Source organism: Pelodiscus sinensis, chromosome 31 (assembly GCF_052426305.1).
Source record: "Pelodiscus sinensis isolate ZL-2025 chromosome 31, ASM5242630v1, whole genome shotgun sequence".
NCBI lineage: Eukaryota > Metazoa > Chordata > Testudines > Trionychidae > Pelodiscus > Pelodiscus sinensis.
This window is the reverse complement of record NC_143082.1, coordinates 10,505,553-10,525,704: the sequence shown is the minus strand read 5'-3', so window position 1 is coordinate 10,525,704 and position 20,152 is coordinate 10,505,553. Positions and strand designations below refer to the sequence as shown.

The 20,152-nt window shown below is 45.6% G+C and overlaps 1 protein-coding gene across 3 annotated transcripts in view; it reads right to left on the bottom strand.

Moving 5' to 3' along the window:
* DIP2B (DIP2 acetate--CoA ligase B (putative)) overlaps positions 1-20,152 on the bottom strand; it is a 173,594-nt gene that overhangs the window by 7,343 nt on the left and 146,099 nt on the right. For all 3 annotated transcript variants that reach the window (XM_075902043.2, XM_075902044.2, XM_075902045.2), the window contains 17 exons: positions 19,349-19,476; positions 18,450-18,564; positions 16,593-16,794; positions 15,594-15,703; positions 15,369-15,449; positions 13,511-13,634; positions 10,791-10,912; positions 9,924-10,035; positions 8,886-8,995; positions 8,066-8,196; positions 7,272-7,440; positions 5,283-5,453; positions 4,242-4,303; positions 2,975-3,032; positions 2,035-2,109; positions 1,156-1,333; positions 80-203 (listed from right to left, as the gene is read on the bottom strand). In XM_075902043.2, coding sequence (XP_075758158.1) covers positions 80-203; positions 1,156-1,333; positions 2,035-2,109; positions 2,975-3,032; positions 4,242-4,303; positions 5,283-5,453; positions 7,272-7,440; positions 8,066-8,196; positions 8,886-8,995; positions 9,924-10,035; positions 10,791-10,912; positions 13,511-13,634; positions 15,369-15,449; positions 15,594-15,703; positions 16,593-16,794; positions 18,450-18,564; positions 19,349-19,476 — 2,072 coding nt within the window. The remainder of the gene's footprint in view (positions 1-79; positions 204-1,155; positions 1,334-2,034; positions 2,110-2,974; positions 3,033-4,241; positions 4,304-5,282; positions 5,454-7,271; positions 7,441-8,065; positions 8,197-8,885; positions 8,996-9,923; positions 10,036-10,790; positions 10,913-13,510; positions 13,635-15,368; positions 15,450-15,593; positions 15,704-16,592; positions 16,795-18,449; positions 18,565-19,348; positions 19,477-20,152) is intronic.

Genomic DNA, 20,152 nt, shown 5'->3' with positions numbered 1-20,152 from the left:
GATTCTCCTATTCTGTACAACCATCTTCCATACTGAAAGGTAAATGGGGATACATGCATTCCCTAGCATCCTAGTTTACCATTCAGCAATGCTCCTGTGTGTCCGAGATACTGAAGTCTCAATGTCAATTGGATGATAACGGAGTCCTCTCAGCTCCAAAGTTTCATCCAGTGCTCCTACGACATACAGTGCATCATGGCGATCTGGGATTGCGGGAATGAAAAATTGCACATGCATTTTAAAATGCATTTTAAAAATGAAAAAAGATTAAGTAGTGCTGTAAGCAAAACATTACAAATTGTGGTCTTGGTATATTTCCCAGTGGCTAATCTAGTGGTAGAATTACACTATCCTTAACAAATAACAGGTTTAAACTAGAAACTTGTCAGTGCAATAATGTTGGTTAGGGGTGTGATTCTTTACAATATTTGTATGCCAGCAAAAAGTGCTAGTGTAGATGCAGTTATACTATTAAAAAAGTCTTTTTGATGGCACAAGCAGTGTGTCTACTAGGGGAATTACCAATAGAGTTATACTAACAAACCCTGCTAGCATACCAAGTCAGTTTGCTCTCTTCCTTCTCACCAGCATATCATGCTCCAGAGAGCTACAGTTATAAGGAGAAAACAGACTGGAAAGATGGAGACAGAAAGAACTGCTTGTCATAATCAGACAAGACTTATATTTGAAATTACATGTACTATGCCACAGCGCAGTATCAGGGAATGATTCATCTACACAAACTCAAGAAATACATCATGAGAAATCATTGACAATGTTAAAGGCCAGGCTGGATGGATACCTTTCCTGAGGCTAGAGGGGAGACAGTAGGCTTCATAACTCTTTATAATGGCACCTGTTTGCTAAAAAGGTGTGCAATTAACTGAAGCTTGAAAAGAACTCATTTCATCCCTACTGGTCAGCGAAGAGTCAGATACAGAACACATTAGGAAAATGAGACATGGGTTTTCTTTGGATACTGTTGTTCCAGCCTAGAGGATGTTTGGAGACCTGGTGTTAGAGAAGAAGTTACTTAATAGCAGCAGCTTTAGTGAGCATGCAGGAGAGGCTTGGCGCAGATTCACACTACCAGAAGAAACCATGGAAAATTCTCCATCTCTGCTAAAAAGGAGAAAGGCACCATTTTTATCTTACCTCCACTGGCAGCTGTGAGCTCTGTCCGGCGAACAAAGCCAAGGTATCCAGTTCTAGCCCACAGTGTCTGAGCAGGATCGCCAAAGCTCAGACGAGTGTTGAAATGATCAGCTTGAAGGGATTCGTTATCATAGATAGTATAATAGCCACTGGCTGTGTGGGGACTATTCACCCAAATCTACAGAGGAGATAATACGGTTCTGAGACAAACACACCATGGACATGGAGCCATCTTCAGGCAAAAGGATTAAAGGCATTGTACATAGAGAAATCCCGTAGGAACTAAATTGTAAAAGGAAGTTCTCTTTATTGAAGGTTTAGCTGGCACAGTTACTATTTGGCACCTTAGCTTTGGGTGCCCAAAAAGCCACCCCAACACATCCTGCAGAGTTTTAAAATGCACTTTCCAAATGCCCTCCCCTATAACAGCAAGAGGTGGCTGGATAAACTGCAGGTTTTTATTGCTTGTATAACAATTTCTATGTATCTATCAGGGAAGGTTTAACTACAATCAAATAATCAGAACAGCCTGCAAGTTCAATTGCAAATTTGATGGTTTCTTTAGACTCCAACTGCAGGTTATGGTAATAAAGGTGCAATACCCCACAGCTCAATGATATTTGCAATGCGTGAACCTTCATTTCTAAAGTGATTTCTCTTTCTTTACTTTTGATGTTACACACTGTTACACAATGCCCACACAAAAGCTCTAGGCACCTCAATAGTACTCAGATTTCTAAATATCCGGTAGCATTAACCCATATTTATAAACAAGCTCTGCCAACTAGCAGCCTTAAAATAATCAAGTGGAGAGAATATAGTGCAGCCAGCAAACAAAAGCAGAGAAATTCCCAAAACAGTAATTAAACCAGCATCTACCTCCCCAAGATGAGAATCTCCAACAGGCCCTTTCGTCTCAGGATTGACTATAATCACTTTGACTCCAGGCAAAATCTAAAGGACGCAACAAGGAAAGTGGGCAAATCAGTTCATGGACTTCTGCCTTTAAGTGTCCAAAACAAAAACAGTTAATTCACATCTTGATTTTTATGAGCATGGGTTTCCCCTTTTGTGGAATGTATGTACACCCGTATGCACACATCTACACAGTACTGACTAATGTTACAGCAGGAATGCATTGCTGACTCTCAGGGTCCAAGCAAGTGAGGAATTCTGGGGCTGTAAGTTCAGGACACCAGGGATTAATAGCTATGTTTTGAGTGTTTGCATAACGAAGTCTGCTCAGACTACTTGGAAAAACTGTTTCTATTGTTAGAGAGCAGAGGGCTGGAGGATTGGGGTCACCAGGGCTGGGAAACAGAGCAGAGGGCAGACGTTGGGGGCTGCTGGGGCAGACAGACAGAGCAGAGGATGGGGACACAGGGGATTGGACCACTGGGACCAGGAGGCGGAGCAGAAGGCAGGGAAGTGGACCCGTATATGCAGCATAGGGCATTACTAGAGTTGGGGCACAGTGGTGCCCTACATAGCTGTGTATACCTAAGGACAGTCCTATAAAATACAATCAGCCCCACTGCCCTCACCCCCAAATTGTTTTAGTGCATCACAACATGGAAACTTTAACTGAAGTTATAGCAAAGCCTACTATTACAGTGGGGGGAAAAAAACTAATTTAAACAAGTGTCACTACCCCAGGGAGTTCATTCAATTATTATCTCTCCCATTCCATACTGTGTCTGGGAGCAGATGCCTCCCAAAACTACAAATTCACATATAAAATGTTTCTGAAGGACAAACACACAGATACCTAGTCTCACGCTGTGTGTGCCAAGCTATTAGAAAGTGAATGTGAAATTACCTTTCCAGATTCCGAAAGCAGAAGGCTCTGTGGAGCTCCCCTCTCTACCAAACGCACTCTGAAGGGAAAAAATTATGAAAAGCAAGAACTTAATTTACCATCTAGAAAAGAGAAATCTGTTGGCCAATACAGTGTTGTTCATGAGGTTACATGCCAGATAAACGTACTACATATTTGAGAAAAATTTCCCGTCTGTGGGTCTGTCGAGAGACCATTTGTTCAAGAACTCCTCCTAAACGGTAAGAGCTGGGACCACCAAATTCGGTATATAGCTTCCGCTTATCCTAACTTATAGGTTTGGTTGTGCCAGGAAAATGGGATGTGCGTGGAATGGGATTACTTCTCACGAAACAGAAAGATAGTACTTTGATATATAATGAGCCCATGGGGCAAGCAGGGGCTCTGGGATGGAAAGCAGGATCAGTTATATGGTACAATGACCTGGGGGATTAGGACAGTAGTTGCTGCATTCCTCACTCTGCAAGTGAGCACAGGTGAAAAATGACACTGGACCTGCCCTAGCTAGGGGACATGCACCCCTCCCCCAGCTGTGCCTAGGGTTGCCAGATGGTTTAACCAAAAATACTGAACCCTCCCTCCCAAAAAAAAAAACCTGGGAAAAATTTTTGCTGAAGAAAAAAAGGGGGGGGGGGGAGGGGTGTAGTTGAGAAGAAAAAAAAGAACCCAGAGAGTAAAGCTAAATAAATAAATAAATAAAAACAGCATAGCCCCTTTAAGAAATGATTTTGAGGCATTTTGGCCCTAACAGGCTGCTGGCAGCCATCCACCACCTTGTCTCCCTGCTCCGGGCCGGATAGCTCCCCTGCGGAACCTGGTAAGAACCCAGGATTTTTGCCTCCTGGCCAGGAAAAGAAGTAAGAAAATACTGGATATTTTAGGTGTCTGGTATTTTCTGAATTTTTTACTGGACAGGGGGCAAAAATATCAGACTGTCTGGGTCAATACTGGACACCTGGCAACCCTAGCTGTGCCTGCCAGAGCTGCAGCAGCCATAGAGAGGTGCTTCTCACCTCGCCCCAGACTGCTGCAATGAGACACAGCTGGGGCTGTCCTCTCTCTTCTGGGCAGCCGGCATACTGTGCCTCTTATCACTCCCCCCCCCCCCCCCCCCCCCAAGAGCAATGATTTAAATGAAGCATGTACATTTTCATTTTATTTTCCAAAAGCAAAAAAATGAGTTGAAGACCCAAGCAATGCCAGGTAAGTCTTCTAGAAATAAATAAAATGCAATGTAAATACACTGTACCTGTCATGTCTTAAAGATTTCAGGTCGACATACACTATGGTAGGGTCAGGCCCAGAGGTTCCCTAAAGGTTAACATTAAAGAACATATTTATATTTTCTATTTGTAACTATATGATTGCCAATGGTAACATAGGGTAAAAACCCCACCCCAAAGCAACAACCATCTCCTCCCTCCCTCATGTGCAAAGAGCATGACTTTTTGGACACTGATTCCCATGAGACACTCTGGGAATCGTCCCAGCTGGGCTGCTTGATTAGTACAACTGGTGTGTGTGTATTAGGGCTACCTGGAGACTTGCCCTCTCTTCTCAGCCACACCAGCTAGTCTCTCTGTCTCCTGCTCAAAGAACATCACACAATGATCTTTCCTTTTAGGGTCTGTTTCTCTTTACTCTGTTTTCTAGTAACTGTTAAAAAAATCCAGCAAATATCTAACTGTTTCAAGTCTCACTTTTTAAAAGACCAAACAATGACAAAACTGGTGCTTAAAACCACTGCACTGACAAAGACAGGCTAATCTGGGCCCAGGCCAACGCAGGCGCTCTCAAGTTTCCTTATGTCTCATACTTCTGCAGAATTCATCTTCACATTTCCCACCCTGCAGCTGGACCAGAGGGAGTGCAAGCATAGACAGGCTACCAGATGGTAACATCTCTTGAGTTCTCAGTGCTCCAACTGTCACTTCCTTAGCTGGGAAACTGGAAAAAAAGGCTGGAATAGATACAATCTTGAGAGAAATTGTTCCATGGCACTACTCCTCCCATGCATGACTAATATCCCAGTAATCGCTTATTTGGAAATACAATGTTTTGGAAGTGTATCAGGTGTTTTTAGATTCTTTACTGCAATCTGGCAGCTGGAAACAAGGAGGAACTGCCCTGCTGCTCTCCACAAAGCTCCAGAGTATTCCTCAGATGAGAGTTTGAGCTAAGTTAACAATTTAATAGCATGTGTTGGTATTGGTGAGCTTGCCAATATAGAGCTTGATGAAATCTGGAAGTGTGGTACCACTGACAACATAAGGTCTTCCACATTAAATACCTGTAAACAGATAGCTACGTTGACTCTTGACCCAAAGGTGGTGCTCACAGCACGGGATGATAGGCCAATGTCTTTGAAAAGCTTGGAGAAGGACTGAGTGAGAGAAATTCGTGGCCGTTCTTCTGCGACCACCACGCAGGTCCGGACACAGGACAAATTAATTCCTCTTGCCTGAAATGTGGTGCAAATACAGATAAATGCAAACAATTGCGGCTCTGCCTCTGACAAATGAATTAGAAACCCAGTTTGCCCTCCCACTCCATACCCAAAACCAATGCCTCCCATTATTGCCTTCATAATAAACATATCTTATTGTGTCCCAGTTAGCAGGCCATCAAATGTGACTCTGATTAGGCAGCCCAAAAAGCATACATGCATTTTATGCTTCTGATTCCTATCCAGCTCTAAGGAATGCAGCTCTCTGCATTTCTGTAGTACCTCTTCCCTTGAACCTCAGCACACTGCTGCTGGGTAACTCAAGACTATCGCTCCCTATTTACAGATGAGGAAATGGAGGCACAAATGACTTGGTCAAGGTTACACTGAGGCTTTAGCAGGGCTGGGCACAGACCTCTTGATTACGTGCTCTAATCACTGGAAAACAACCACTGCTGCCCCCCATTTTAAAAAATGGACAGCACTACCAGCTTCACAGAGCTGCACGGTAACCTATGTGATTGGGACTATAAGGCAAAGCATAAAACTTGAGAATATTTTGTTCTGTCAAGTGGTGAATGACTGAGCCTTGAGTTTTGACATGGAGCGCAAAGCCAGTTTTTGGAAAGCAGATGCAAGGAGTACAGGCCCGTACACAGGAATTTCTGTGGAGGTGGTGCTTTTTGGTGAATGTGGACTGCAATTTTTTAATATAATTTAAAAATATATATATATTTCCTGCTGTTCTTTCCTCCACATACCGATATTTAAACCTGTTTTGAATAAAAGCTAGCACAACTGGCATACAAGGGACCATTTTTTATAAGGGGTTTTATTTTTAAATGATTCTCATTTAAATTTAAAATGGTCCCTTATTTTCCAGTTATATTCCAGTTGTGCCTAAAAACCAATTTCAAAAATAAATACTAATTTAAACTAGAATAATATTAATACAAGGAATCAGCCCAGTTGCAGTGAAATTGCCTGTATACAGCCATTTCAAAATAAATGGTCAGTGAGGGAAAGCTAACGCATCTACTGTTGCTTTGTATCCGTGTCCTAACTGGTAGCCATCTTTGCAACGAAAAACAACGGTCTGCCACCAAGCAGTGCTAATCGCCCAAAGCCCTGTGGGATGCCCAGCAAGGTCCAATTATAGCCTATATCTGGGGTGCCCAAGACATTGATCGCAGTCGACCAGTCGATCGCAAGCGGTTAACTGATGGATCACAAAGCAGACTGGCAGCCCACTTTCCTGGCCGCCTGGGAAGGCTGGGGCAGAATCAGCCTGTCTAGCTGGGTTGCAGTTGTGGTAGCCTGGCCCGAACTGTGGCAGGGCTGGTGGCTGCCCCGCTCTTGCCACAGCAGCCTAGCCTTGCCCCTGGGGAAGGGGGCAAATCAGCCCTAGCCTTCCCCCAGCCAGCCAGAGTACAGTGGTGGCAGGCTGGGGCAACGCACTGCTCCAGCCTTCCTCCAGCTGGCCAGAGCGTGGGGGAGGAAGGCTGGGACAACTCAGGGGACCATGTGGGAGTGCATTCACACCCTCTCTGTGTATGAGCCTGGAGTTAACCATAAATGTTTAGCGTATTTATTTTTTTCCTCCCGCTCTTCCAGAGAGTTGTGTTGCTGCTTAATCAGTTGGCCAGCAGACACGTTACACCTCCAGCTGGCCGAGAGCCCTCTAGCAGGCTGATGGTAGATAGCTATTTGTGCAGCATGATGTTGCTGCTACTGTTTCCACCTTCTAAAGTTTTTTCTAACAGTCATTTGCTTTAGCACAAGATTAGGTGTCAACTTTTAAAATCAGTGTAAAATACTGACAAAGGTTCTTACCTTTAACACTTCAACCTGATTTCCAAGTCCCTTTGTGCACAACTCCATGACTGAATAGGAACAGAAAGTGTCCCTTATTCTGTACTGACTGACAGTGGAAAGCCAGAGGAAAAAATTGGATTCCAACTCCATAGGAGGAATTAATATGGACTGGTGACCAGAATACACGCTGTCATGGAAGATTAAAGAGGAAGATTTTACTGTAGAAGCTGGATAGTATTAAGTTATTTGTTTATTTGGCCACTGATACATACTGATTATAGGACCAAATGTAGGTAATGGAATTACATGTCTGGGATAATCTGAGGACAACATTTGTGGTCCCTCTCCTTTATAATCACAGAATATTAGAACTGGAAGGAACAGGCTCTCACGACAGGACCAAGCACCATCTGGATCATCCAGCAATTTTGCATTAGTAGTGAAAATGTCTAGTAATTGAGAAATGATGCACCTACTTCCCACTGTCAATGTGAAGGAGAAATGCAGGCTCAGCAAAATACATTCCATCGTTATATGTAACCAACAAAGAAAGAGGAGAGAAACTTTCTAGAGCTAATCATCTCCTACAGTGATTGATATTTAAGAAAGAAAGAGTCATACTTGGATAGATCTTAACCAGAAGGGTCACGTTATTGGGCATCCAGAGCCAGATCCTGAGCTAGTATAAACTGAAGTCATTCCACTGAAGACAATGTAGCGATGTCAATTTATACCAATTGAAAATCTAACCCTCCATTTCCTGCTTTGAAACCAATCAATATCTTACCCTTGGTTTTCATTCCAACTCATACCTGCAAAGGCACCAGAGCACGAAGCCAAGTCCACAGTAAGGATCAAGACAAATGGCAATTTGCCGAGAGGAGTAGAGCTCACACTGGAGCTTTATCGCTCTGCAAAGAGCATTCACGGCTGAGTGGGACATCTGTATCAAAAGACAGAGCGGAAGAGATGCAGTGTTTAAATCCAAGAATGCAGGAATAGGATTTCTCTGAGTCAGCCAGGTATGCGCTTGGTTTGCTAACAATGCTACACTACAAATTAACTACCCTTATTGCACATGGTGAGCATTGTGGGAACATGGAATCTTCCACAAAAAGCTCTGTTTATTTTAGATCATTAAAGAATGTTACAAAAGAAGCAGCCCCTTCAGTTTCTCACTGTACACCTCCCACAGCCTCTGGAGCCCAACCACTACCCACCCCAGAGACTAAGGACTCAGCTTCTATGCCTCTTTTTTTGCACACCCTCTGTTGCCAACTGCCAGAGTTCATCTCTGCTTTCAGTTAATGCTGTTCCAATAATTCACTGTTAGCCAAGAAGGCAGAGCAATATCATCATGCCCTGTTCACCTAAATATGCAATTTTCCATCTGCCTATGCACCTGGAATCCTGAGGTTGCTTCTGACCCCAGTTTTCCAGCATGGCAGCACAATGTAGAGCTGTATTACCAGCCTGGAGTCAGATGGCATTCTTTGTGTCTGCTAATACACAGCTTAACTCTCCAAGTTTATTAACTGGGACAAATGAACTTAATTAAATCTCAAGAGCCAATTTAAAGATTCAGCCAAAAAAGGCTTTATGAGACTTTCCTTCCAGCAGATGCTACAGTACCTTCACTCCCGTAAGCATGCCTGTCGTGGACACGCTAAAATCTAGATATGCCAACATTTCTGGTGTGGGTGGTTTATAGATCTGAGGTAGCCGCTTCCTGGGCAAGTCATCTGTGTGGGTAAGAAACAAAGTCTTATGAGTCTGTTGTTTCTCAATTAGGATTCTCAAGGATGCTGAAACTTTCAAATAGTAGGATGAGATGCACGTAGGGAAGTGCAAGGCTTCCTGATAGTTGGCTGTGGAATTACCTTCCACAGGAGACCAACCTGTCTCTCTGCTTTCAGGAGGAAGTGCAAAGACCATTTTCCATGTCAAAAATTACCCAATTAAAAAAAAACCAAACATCTATCTGCTCTTCGAAATGGGGAGAAAAGAGAAACTAAGTCTCTGTGTGAACTCTATTCACTTGGTCTGCAAGGTGCTCTGAGACCAATGGGAAGAGTAAAGTGTGGGGAGAGTCAATAGATGTCACGAGGCACAGAATCGGAAACATAAATGCTATCAAGATATTACACTTGTCGTGTTATTCAGTGTTTGTCTCTTCTGAAATTGCCAGATAGGGGCCAGTCAGTGTAACTATGTCCTGAGGCTTCTAACATCAACTGAACTTTAAATTTTATCATCCTGCTATAATTCTACATGGGGCTCAGCTCTACACAAGGAACAATTAAAGTTTACAGGATCAACCATGGCTCAGATTACAAGGAAAACCAGCTTTGTGTGTCTCATGCTTTTTTCAAATTAATTTAAGAACATTCAATATTTTTTGTCAGAAAGGAGCTAGAAAGTCTGGACCTATCCTCCCTTGACGGTCTTGCACCTTTCCCCCTTTTTTAAACTGCAGGTGAAAGTGTCAAAGCTGTGAGCTGCTGAACCACAGTGTCTCTCTCAGATGCTTTTTCTGAGCATTTCAGCCCCCAGAGCAGCCAGTCAGATAGAATCTCTTACAGAGTCAGGTGTTGCCAATACAGATACTATCAGAATCCCTACACATGGCTTTGAAAATCTTTGAGATACTTGGCACAAAGACGCTCTCACCTGTGTCGATGACAGTTGGCCAAGTTTTCACATCCACAGCAGCAGCTGCCTCTTTGGATTTCAGTAGTCTCATTAAAGTCTGAGTTGTGAGAATGCACGCAGCTTTGCTGACCTAAAAAAAACCCCAACTAATGATTTCTAGAAAGTGAAAGAGAAACACACATGGTCTTTCATACCCCCTAGCTAGAGTGGAGGTTTGGGGTATGCTTGTGCAATGCACTTCCTTCCCCCACCTTTGGGCCAGCTGGTCTCTCAATGTCCTTTGCTCTTCCCAAACACACCAATGTGCTCAGCCAAGACCCCAAATTCAGACTAAAACGCAGCTTGGCAAAATCTTTGGAGAGCCTGGCTGGGGATGTTAAGTCTACATGTTGTGTTAATCTTTAAGGTGCTGCTAGACTATTCGTTTTTGTAATTAGTAGGTAATTGGTAGACTGACACTTGTCTAGTAGTCACCTCAAGGTACCATGTTGCAATAAGGAGGTGTTATTTATTCCTTTTCATAACACAAGAGCTAGTGGATCACCAAATTAAATTAAAAGGCAGCAGGTTTCATGCAAACAAGAGGAAGTATTTCTTCTTATTAGTTATTAGATGGTTACAAGCCCATGGGTTATAGAAATTAGCCTATTCCTGTAACGACATATTTTGCAGCAACTTGTGTCACCTCTATTACAGCCAAAGGCAGCTCCCTGCTATACTGTTATATTTAAAAAAAAAAAAGCCAGAAAGCTAGAAACAGTTCATTCTGAGCCACAAGGATGTTCTAATATAATTCAGCCATGGAAGAGAGCACAAGATATTTCATTCTTACTACTCTCCAGATCCAAACACCAGGCCTATAGGTTACAGGTCCCCATTACTTACATCTACGATCATTCGCACAGTGGGCAGAGTCGCAGTGAGGTTCTGGGTGTGAGGGGGTCGAACAGTCACAGGAATGCAGCCAGCATACAAACAGCCATAGAATGCAGCAATTAGTTCAATGCCTGCAAGGACACAAGAGGGTGTTGCACAAGTGTTGACTAATTCCCTTATGACACTAACCTCTGGTGCAGTGGTCCCAAATTGTGGAGCATGTCCTCTCGGGGAGTGTGACAGTGTGTTGCCCTGCACTGGCCATTTAAGGGGCTTAGAGTAGAGTCAGAGGCAAGCCCAGCTGAGGCCCTAGGGGCTGCGAGAGGCAGCCATGGAGAGCGGGACTGCAAGAGCCATGGTAGGCTGGGGAGGCTTGGGCCAGAAGGGACTGTAGCCAGAAGTAGCAGGTCTGCACCCTTTGCCAGGGAGGAGTGGCCAGAAGGGACTGTAGTCTGCCTAGAGACGGGCTAAAGAGGGGGACTGGCAGAGGGCCACTGAGGCCTGGAGGGTGCAAGGGACCTAGATGTTTCCTGGCAGAAGAATGGGGGGTCCCAGGGAGTAGGGAGGACCCTGGAGAGTGTAGTGGAAGAAGAACAACCCCCCACCCCCAGAAGGGGTGGTGACAAAGACCGGAGTGGGCACTGCTGGAGGGCAGGGCGCTGAAGACAATACTGTACTGATGGAGAACATGGGGGGAGACACCAGCGGAAGGGGCGCATTGGAACAGCCAGCTAGTTCCCCAAAGTCACCTTGCTGAAGGCGCCATCCTTGTGAGTTGACCCCATTCCAGGGAGACATGGAAGAATTCTGGGGCACAGGACCCAGACCAGCCCCCACGGGCGCTGAAAGCAAGTGGTATCCAGCCCCACTCCACCCCTCCTCTGCCTCCAGCCCAACTCTACTCTACACCCAGGCCAGTTCCACCTCTAGCCCCAGTGCTTCCCCCATCCTCAACTCCACCTTCAACCCAAGCTCTTCTGCTGAGGAAACCTGGGCTGTGCAGCAATTGGGAAGGGGGGAGGGTAAGTGGAAAAGTTGGGGCACCACTGCTGTACTCATAATAATCCAGACTCAAAGAATTACAGTTATGACCCTCAACGGCAGAGAATTTCCACCTACACCCTCGGCAGTACTATAGTCCAGAGCAGTGGGTTTCAAACTACAGGTCACGACCCAGAACAAGGTTGTAGAATGTCAGGCACTGGGTCTCGTTGCTGCAGGGGAAATCAGGTGACTGGGAGGAGAGGGGGTGCTCAGGCTGGCTAACTGCCTGTCCTGGCACTGTAGACTGTGCTGCGCCCAGTGGGGGTGGGGAGAGAGCACAGGGCTCTGGGCTCTGACCCTGTCCTGAGCACTAGCTCCACACACCCACTGGCTGGGAACCTGCTACTGGCTGCTTCTGGGGTGCAGCTTGGTTTGTGGAACCAGGACAGGCAGGAAGCCAGCCTTAGCATCCCGGCTGCACCGAGTGGGAGCTGCTCAAGATGAGCTCCTCCTGCCCCAGCCCTGACCCTTCCAAAGCCAGATCCGCACCCTACACTTCAAAGCTCTCATCCTCAGCTCCACAGCAGAGCTCACACTCTAGTCAAATTCTGTTGGGTCATGGGCATCAACAATTTTCTTCCACTGGATCATGAGAAAAAAAGTTTGAAAAGCATGGTCCAGAAGAATCCACAAATACTAATGGCAGCATGACAAAGAAGAGGGGAGGAGAGAAGATGAAGGGAAAGAATCAGGAAAGCAGAAGAGATGGAAAGACCAGTTAAGAACAGCCGAGGAAAGAACAACTGGAATCAGGCAGCGTATAAAAGAACCTACAAAGAGTAAAAAGAACTATACATGAGTCAGTATATAACAGAACTCCCTATCAGTGCGAAGGGAAGCAAACACACAATCATACTAAAATGGGCTCTCCCTCATTAGAAGCATCTGTCCCGCACAGACTACATGACAGGAAACTGTGAATTACAGGCCATTGTGCAAGAGCAGTTCTGTGTAAGCACAAAAGCTTCTCTCTTTCACCAACAGAAGTTGGTTCAATACAAATCATCTCCGCACCCGCTTTGTCACTAATGTTCTGGGACTGACAGTTACATCACCACTGCATAAGCATTAATGCAAAGAGCATTTGCCACCAAGGTCCCAAAGAGTACCTACTTCCTACACAGTTACAGAAAAGTAGTAGCAGCAATAAGTCTACAGCAAGCCACCCTCGGAGCAGTGTCATAGTAGATCAGACATTTCTATACCACAACCAAAAGGCAGCACAGGAGCAAAGCCTCAATACTCTTAAGTCCACTCAGCACAGACAGATCTCTGAAGCCCCTTTTCTCTATTCAATCCAATGTGGCCACAACAGTAGTCTCAAATAAAATTCAGAGTATCAATGGGATCTTTGATGTTCTTGGGCACAAATCTGGAGTTTCTAAGATTTCATTTGAAACCGTGCATTTGTTGGAACGAAGTCAAGCTGAGCCAGTCTTTCCAGAATACAATACAGTCCAGAGATACCAAACCTGATGCTGAAACCTCTCACGCACCCTAGAACATAACTACTTGGTATGTAAACCAGATCGGTTATAGGGTCAACTCCAGGTATTGCCACTCAACTGTGCAGATGGTGCTCAACTGTTTCGGTCTTACTTTAAACTGTAAATCTTTCAAAACTTGTAACAGGTTGCTATGCATTTTCCCAGTGGGGATTCTGGCCAGCACCAATATGACCTTACCAGGAGGATAGAGCAACACCACATTGTCTCCTGCATTCAGATGTCCCTTGTCATACAAAACTGATGCAATTCTCTCTGCTCTCTTGTGCAACTGGAGGCATGTGGCAGTGCACACAGTTGTTCCCTTGAAGGAGAGAGAAATGTACTGAATGAGAGCTGGGACGGCACAAGGCAGCTGCATTAAGGGCAGCACAGATGAAAGTTTATACAGCCAGCGTCAATCCATACTCATTAGCTACCATGAACAGTCTGTGGATGACTAATGGGCCATTTATCCACCGTTTAATATCACCAAAATGGATTGAACTGACCCGTATCCTAGGAAACATCACCCATCGGGAAGTCAATTCAATAGGTTCTCCTGCACCTATATTGCTCCCTGACAAAACATACCCAAACTGAACATTCAAAGGTGGTGCAAAATCTGATTGCTTTAAAGCACAGTGCAGTAATTGCTAAAGAATGAGCAGTATTTTTTTAACATCTTCAGGAGAAAAAGGCTTCTAGTTCTGAAGAGTTAAACATTAAATAAATCCAAAGCCTTAGGCTGCACATTAAAGTTTCATGAACTTCACCTTGTAGGTCTCTCTCACACAGACACATATAGTATGTATGCATGCGGAATGGGAGTTATGTAAAGGTGCATGAGCCAGGAAAGTTTATAGAATCGTAGAATACTAGAACTAGATGGGACCTCGAGAGGTCATGGAGTCCAGTCCCCTGCCTTTACAGCAGGACCAACCACTGTCTATATCGGGGTGGGCAATAATTTTTGGCTGGGGACACTTCAAAAATTTATGAAGTGGCCCCAGAAGGGGCGGGACCAGGATGCTTCCAGGCTTCCCCACCCACAGACCATGATTGCTCAGGGGGTGGGAGGAGCCTCTTTGCATGCCCCCCCACTAAGCACCCATGCCTCTGGCAGAGCAGGAAGAAGCTCAGCATGCTTCCCCACCTCCAGGCCAATTAGGGCCTGGGGGCAGGGGAAGTGCATGAAGCTTCCTCCGCCCTGCCAGGAGCACGTAGCACTTTGAAGTGCTGCATGCTCCTGGCAGAGAGAGAGGAGACTTCACATGCTCCCCTGCCCCTAAGCCCTGATTGGCCTGGGTGCAGGAGGAGCATGCGAAGTTTCCTCCGCCCTACCCCCGCCCTGTGAGGAGCACGCAGCGCTTCAAAGTGCTACGTGCTTCTGGCAGGGCAGAGGAAACTTCAGACACTTCTCCTGCCACCAGGCCGTAATTGGCCTGGAGGTGGGGTAGTGGCAGAGCTTCCATGGGCCAGATCAACCTGCTTGGAGGGCTGGATCCGGCCCATGGAGGGCCTTTTGCCCACCCTGATCTAGATCACAGAAACATCCTTCTCAATGTAGAGTTTCTAATCTGATGTCGAGCAGCAGACTAATACCCCCTAGGGAGACATTTCAGTAGTATATATTGGAGGAGGGGCAGAAGACGAGGAAGACGACACCAAGAATGTGGCTTCGCTCCTGAATGATCCTTTGAAAGAAGTTCTTTAAACTGAAGAAAGAGCAGCACCTTGACTCTGATGATTTAATGGTGACACTTTTATGACACATGAAGAGACAAAGCTCTGAAGTTAATGAAAACTTTCCACATCAATGTCACACGTCACCTCCATAGTTACTGTGGTCATGGTGACATGTTCATCCTTGATGACCAAGATGCACCCCCTCACCTGAGAGTCACCACAGCCCTAGACTGCGGTGAACTCCAGTTACAGTGGTAGAGGTCCCAAGACTGAATGGAAGACACCATTCATAGTGGTGATCTCAGCCTCTGCCAGCCAGCACCGCATGATAACCTGAGCTCCCCCCCAAAAAAAAAATAAAACCATGTACCTTGGCATTTAGCAGAAGGGAGAGCGTGTGTTCAGGGGTTGCTTGAGCTCTCCACTGTAACACCTCTGCCAGGAACTGGTGCTGCAACGAGAACTGGTAGTGAGTGCCAACACAAGTGCTCCAAAGATGGCAATTCCACATCACCACTCGGTGTTGCATTCAACTGGGGGGCTAAACGCTTTCCCACAAGCCAGTCACAACAAGTATCTGGCCTTAGGGATTTACCTTTCTGACCAAATCGTTGTCTTCTATTTGTCCAAGGTCCCTACCAGCAGCTTGAGCAATGCGCTTCCCAGCAACCAGGTTCCCCACCATCACAGAGGCAGGCCCAACACCTGTGAGCAAAGAGCAGCCATATAAACTTGGTAAAGAATGGGAATGTACAGATACACAGAAAAGAAGCCACTCTTTATTTTACAGTCTGCAGGGCAGCAGCGCAGGCTACTGGTTCAAGCAGGGAGAGGACGACAGAGATCCCAGCTCTGCCAATTACTCAATGCACCATCTTGGGCAAGTAACCTCACCATGAGATGGGCTCAGTTTCTTCTACCTGAGAATTATGGCTAATAAAACTACACCCCCATCCCCCGCCAGGTATTCCCCGTGGATCTCATCATGGAGGAGGAATGCGGAAATTGGAAATATCCTAATGTCTTTAGTAGGGATTCACAATTGGACTTAGAATGAAAGGGCACAGGCTGCCTTGCCTTAGGGGACTTTAAGACAGGCTCAGTGCTGCACCAAGAGCCGAAAATTATAGCCTATAAACCAAGACATGAGAAGGGGATACTCTAGCCTTAGCCTGTTGGAGAGCAGGAGACTTGCACTCAAATGGAATGAGAATTAGTGAGTAGAATTGAAGGCTGCTTCCCACAAGGCTCCTCCTGAAGCATGGCCACCACAAGGCGGATTGAAGAGAACCCTGGAACTGCAGAGGGATTTTTGCTGGGCTACCTGTCTCTGCTTCAGAGACCTCCTGCTCCTCCAGGCAGCGAGCCTTGCCTATACTGATGTTTGAAATGAGCCCCTGGCAAACTGATGCACCAATGGCAGGCCTGGCAGACTGAGTGTCACTGTGATCCCCAGCACCCTGAACACTTCTTAGTAAGGAGATCACAAGTGAAGCCATCAGCCTAGTTTTCCAGGCCTGAGCCAAAAAGGCTAAGAGTCTACCCGTTGCAGTCAAGCTCTTGCCAGCATTCCCGGAGTGAAACACCGAGTTACCTGGTTGTTTCTGCCTGGGCTTTGGCAAGTTGGTCACACACGTGTGTGGGCACATGAGGATGTTACACGGGTGCAGAGAGCCCTCCAGAAAGTGCTGTTTGGTTTGAGAGATATGGATCCCTCCGAGAGGAGTTTTTGGCAAAGTGTTGGCTGGTACTAGAGCAAGGCAATACACTCCAACTTGGTGAATACTGTCAATTGCCTGGAGATAGAAGAGAAGAGGTCACTCAACTGGGGCAGAATCTAGTGTTACTGGGTTTCCTAACAAATTCCAGGAGCTCTTCCTGCACTTGTAAGCTCACTGGCTGCAGTGACCATCCCTTTGTACAGTGCTTGGTACAAACAGGCCCTGGGCCGTGCCTAGGAATCCTAGGATCTACCACAATACATACAAATAACATCTTGTTTGTAAAAAAACAAATCAGAACATAATACATCACTCTCTTATGGACCATAAGCAAGTGCAAGGCAAAGTCAGTGCACAGCTGTCCAGAGCAGCCCGCTTACCTGAAATACCAAGTACCTCTAAAACGGGTGTTTGAAAGAAGCCCTCTTCTTTGGAGCTTTGAATGCCTGCCCTCACCAACCTGCCTTGAACACGTTACTTGGAGAGTAAGTCCCATAGCTGTGATATAAATAGCCCATGGAGACAGTGGCAGAACAGAGCAGGCAACAGGCTAATATCTGGGTGGGCTGATTGGTCCCAGATACCAAAACCAACAAGGCAGGAAGAGCACATTATCCTCACAAGATGCTAAACATGGCCACCGTGGAACGCTAGGAAATGAGTAATAGCCTGTTGGCGTTCCCTCCTTTACAATCCATCCCACCCACCCACAGCATACATTTTTGGTCATGAATGATTCAAGTCTCAATCTGTGGAAAGGTGGTGAATCATCTCTGTCTAGTGAGGTTTTTTTTTTTTTTTATCTTGCAGTCTTTTCAGTCCTGGAATGAACCACCAGCCTCTGTCTCTCCCCAGTATTCACACATTTTAACATATTACTCAGATTAGTGTATGTTCTCCCATTAGCGAATACAGCTAACATCCTGCAAGGTTTCCAAAAATTCCTCTCACACAAGCTCCAAAACCACGATTTGACATTCATCCTGCACCCACCATTTTCTTAAGACTCAACTGTTTTACCTATTTTCAGGTATCAAATGATTCTAGCACTGTACTGCTGAAATTACTTCTCAGCTAATAACAAGTGCAGCTTTAAAGAATTGTTTTTAGAGCACCAGCCTGATCTACAGGGATAGGAGCCAAAGACTCCTGACTTCTAATCCAAGTTTTGCTTTGTGGCACTGAGTGCAGTTAGTTTCACTTTTCTGTGCCTTGCCTATGTAACAAGGGTAACCCTGACCTATCTCATTAAGGGCTGTATTATTTTGTGCCTCTGTTGCCTTCGCACTGCCATCTTGCTGCTAAGAGGAATCATGATGATGGCCACAAAGTGGTGTCCATCTGAGGCACACTGGGGTCACCTGAATTATCCATAAGCTGACTGAAGAGGGGGTGCACACAGAAGCCCAAATCTCTCATCCAGGCAGCTGGACTCTTAAACTCCGTAGTCTAGACATAGCCTAACTCCTCCACATCCAGGGAACGCGTCTGCTCTTCCAACATTTTCTGCGGAAGAGCAGATGCGCTCTTTTGGAAGTCCTGTCTTCCTCATACCACGAGGAAGAACGGCTCTTCTGAAAGAGGTTTTTCTGAAATTTGGCCCAGTGTAGATGGGCCAAATTTTGGAAAAGCTTCTTCTGAAAAAACAATTGGAAAAAGGTACGCAAATCATGCAGTGCAATTTGTGTACCTTTTTCCAAGAAAAAGCGGCAGTCTATATGCAGCCTTACCTGCAGCACTCGACTCATCCACTGAAAACTGTCCTCTTCGGAAGCATCTGGTCGCTGCTCTGCCACCACCACGATCCTGTCATCGTAGAACACCGAGACTGAAAACACAGCAATCCTGAGGGAAAGAGAATGCAGACTGATTGGGAACACAAGTCCTGGAGATCCAAGGAAAGAGACTGACTGTGTTCTAGCTAGGGAACAACTGCAAAAGCTTGAGGGGCAAGGGGGAAAAGGTGACAGTCAAATTGAAACCACAGCTTCCTGGGAAGGTAAAGGACAGCCGGCCAGATAAATGCGTACTCCCACTCTGCAGACAAGCTTCCTACATGCACACAGTCATTCTACCCTTCTGCTCCAGCCATGAGCTCCTCCTTCGAGCTAAATGCTAAGTATGCCAGGATAGAAAAGGGTAAACTGTTCCAAAACACCTACCTGGCCTAGCAGCCTGACTCCTACAGGCCTTTGCAGGGATGTGGGATCCATTTGAAAACTCTCCACAAATCTTAAATAAAACCCAAGCTCTCTGGGAAGGAGACCCAAACCAGCTGGTTGCAGACCAAGAGCCAATCACTAATTATTGGGGCTGAGGAAGAAACATTCGCTAGCAACCGTGATCCCAGAACTCCCCTCTGCAGGGTTCTTGCATCTCCCTCTGAAGTAGCTGGTGATGAATATTGTCGGAGAGAGGATACTGGATTAGTCAGACCCCAGCCTGATCCTATGTTGCCACCACTATGGAGACTGAACAGTCAAGGAAACATTTTCTATGACTGAGGCCAAAAAGTAGCCCAGTCAAGAAAAAACAACAGGCAGCCCACAACATAACCGCACTGTCATGTATTATTAGGAGACACAGACAAAGCCTGAAAAGAAACGAAGCTGTTTCCGTTACCACTAACCTTCCTCTGTAGACTGTCTTTATTGATTCAACTGCTAATCCGGTTGCAACGATGTCATCAGCATTGTGTCTGCGCCCACTAACTGTCAGCAAGCCATCCATTTTCCCAACCACAAACACCAAGCTCCCCTGAAAGGTAAAGGACACACATGCTTAGATGCCTTTGCTGGGTCACGCATCTTTCTTTAGTGATTGCTTTTGTGCACCATTAGTTCAAACACATTTGTTATCAATAGACCCCACAGCACTTTCTTTTCTGATTGGATTCTATGAGGGGGAATTTGGATAAAGACTTCTACATTATTCTACAACTGCAAAAGTGTAAATCAATTATTGAACCAAACACTATAGCACATTGCACTAGAATTGGGAAACAAAATTACTTCAAATTTTCTGTCTTAGCCTATAAAGAACTATGGATGGATTTCTACCTTGCAAGATGACAACATACTTCAAAATTTAGAGGTTTTTTATGAACAGACAATCATGTCACAAACATGGACAATTTATTTTGAAATTTCCTCTTTAACAGTGTGGGCAGGGCCAAAAGAAGAATAAGGAAGCTGGTAAAACTCCAGCTATTCCCCATGGGTCTTGCGCTACTGCCGGATAGTGTTAGCCTCAGAGGCTCGCTGTGGCCCTCCACACAGCCGCTTTCTCTTCATTCAAGGCAGGAACCACAGCCTGCTGAATCATACTTATCACAGGCCATAAGTTTGGGTAAAATCCCCTCTGGAGTCCTGATCTCCCTTCTCCAGGCAGAAGTTGAGATGTCCTGGGGAGATTGGGGGAACCTGAGCCCATC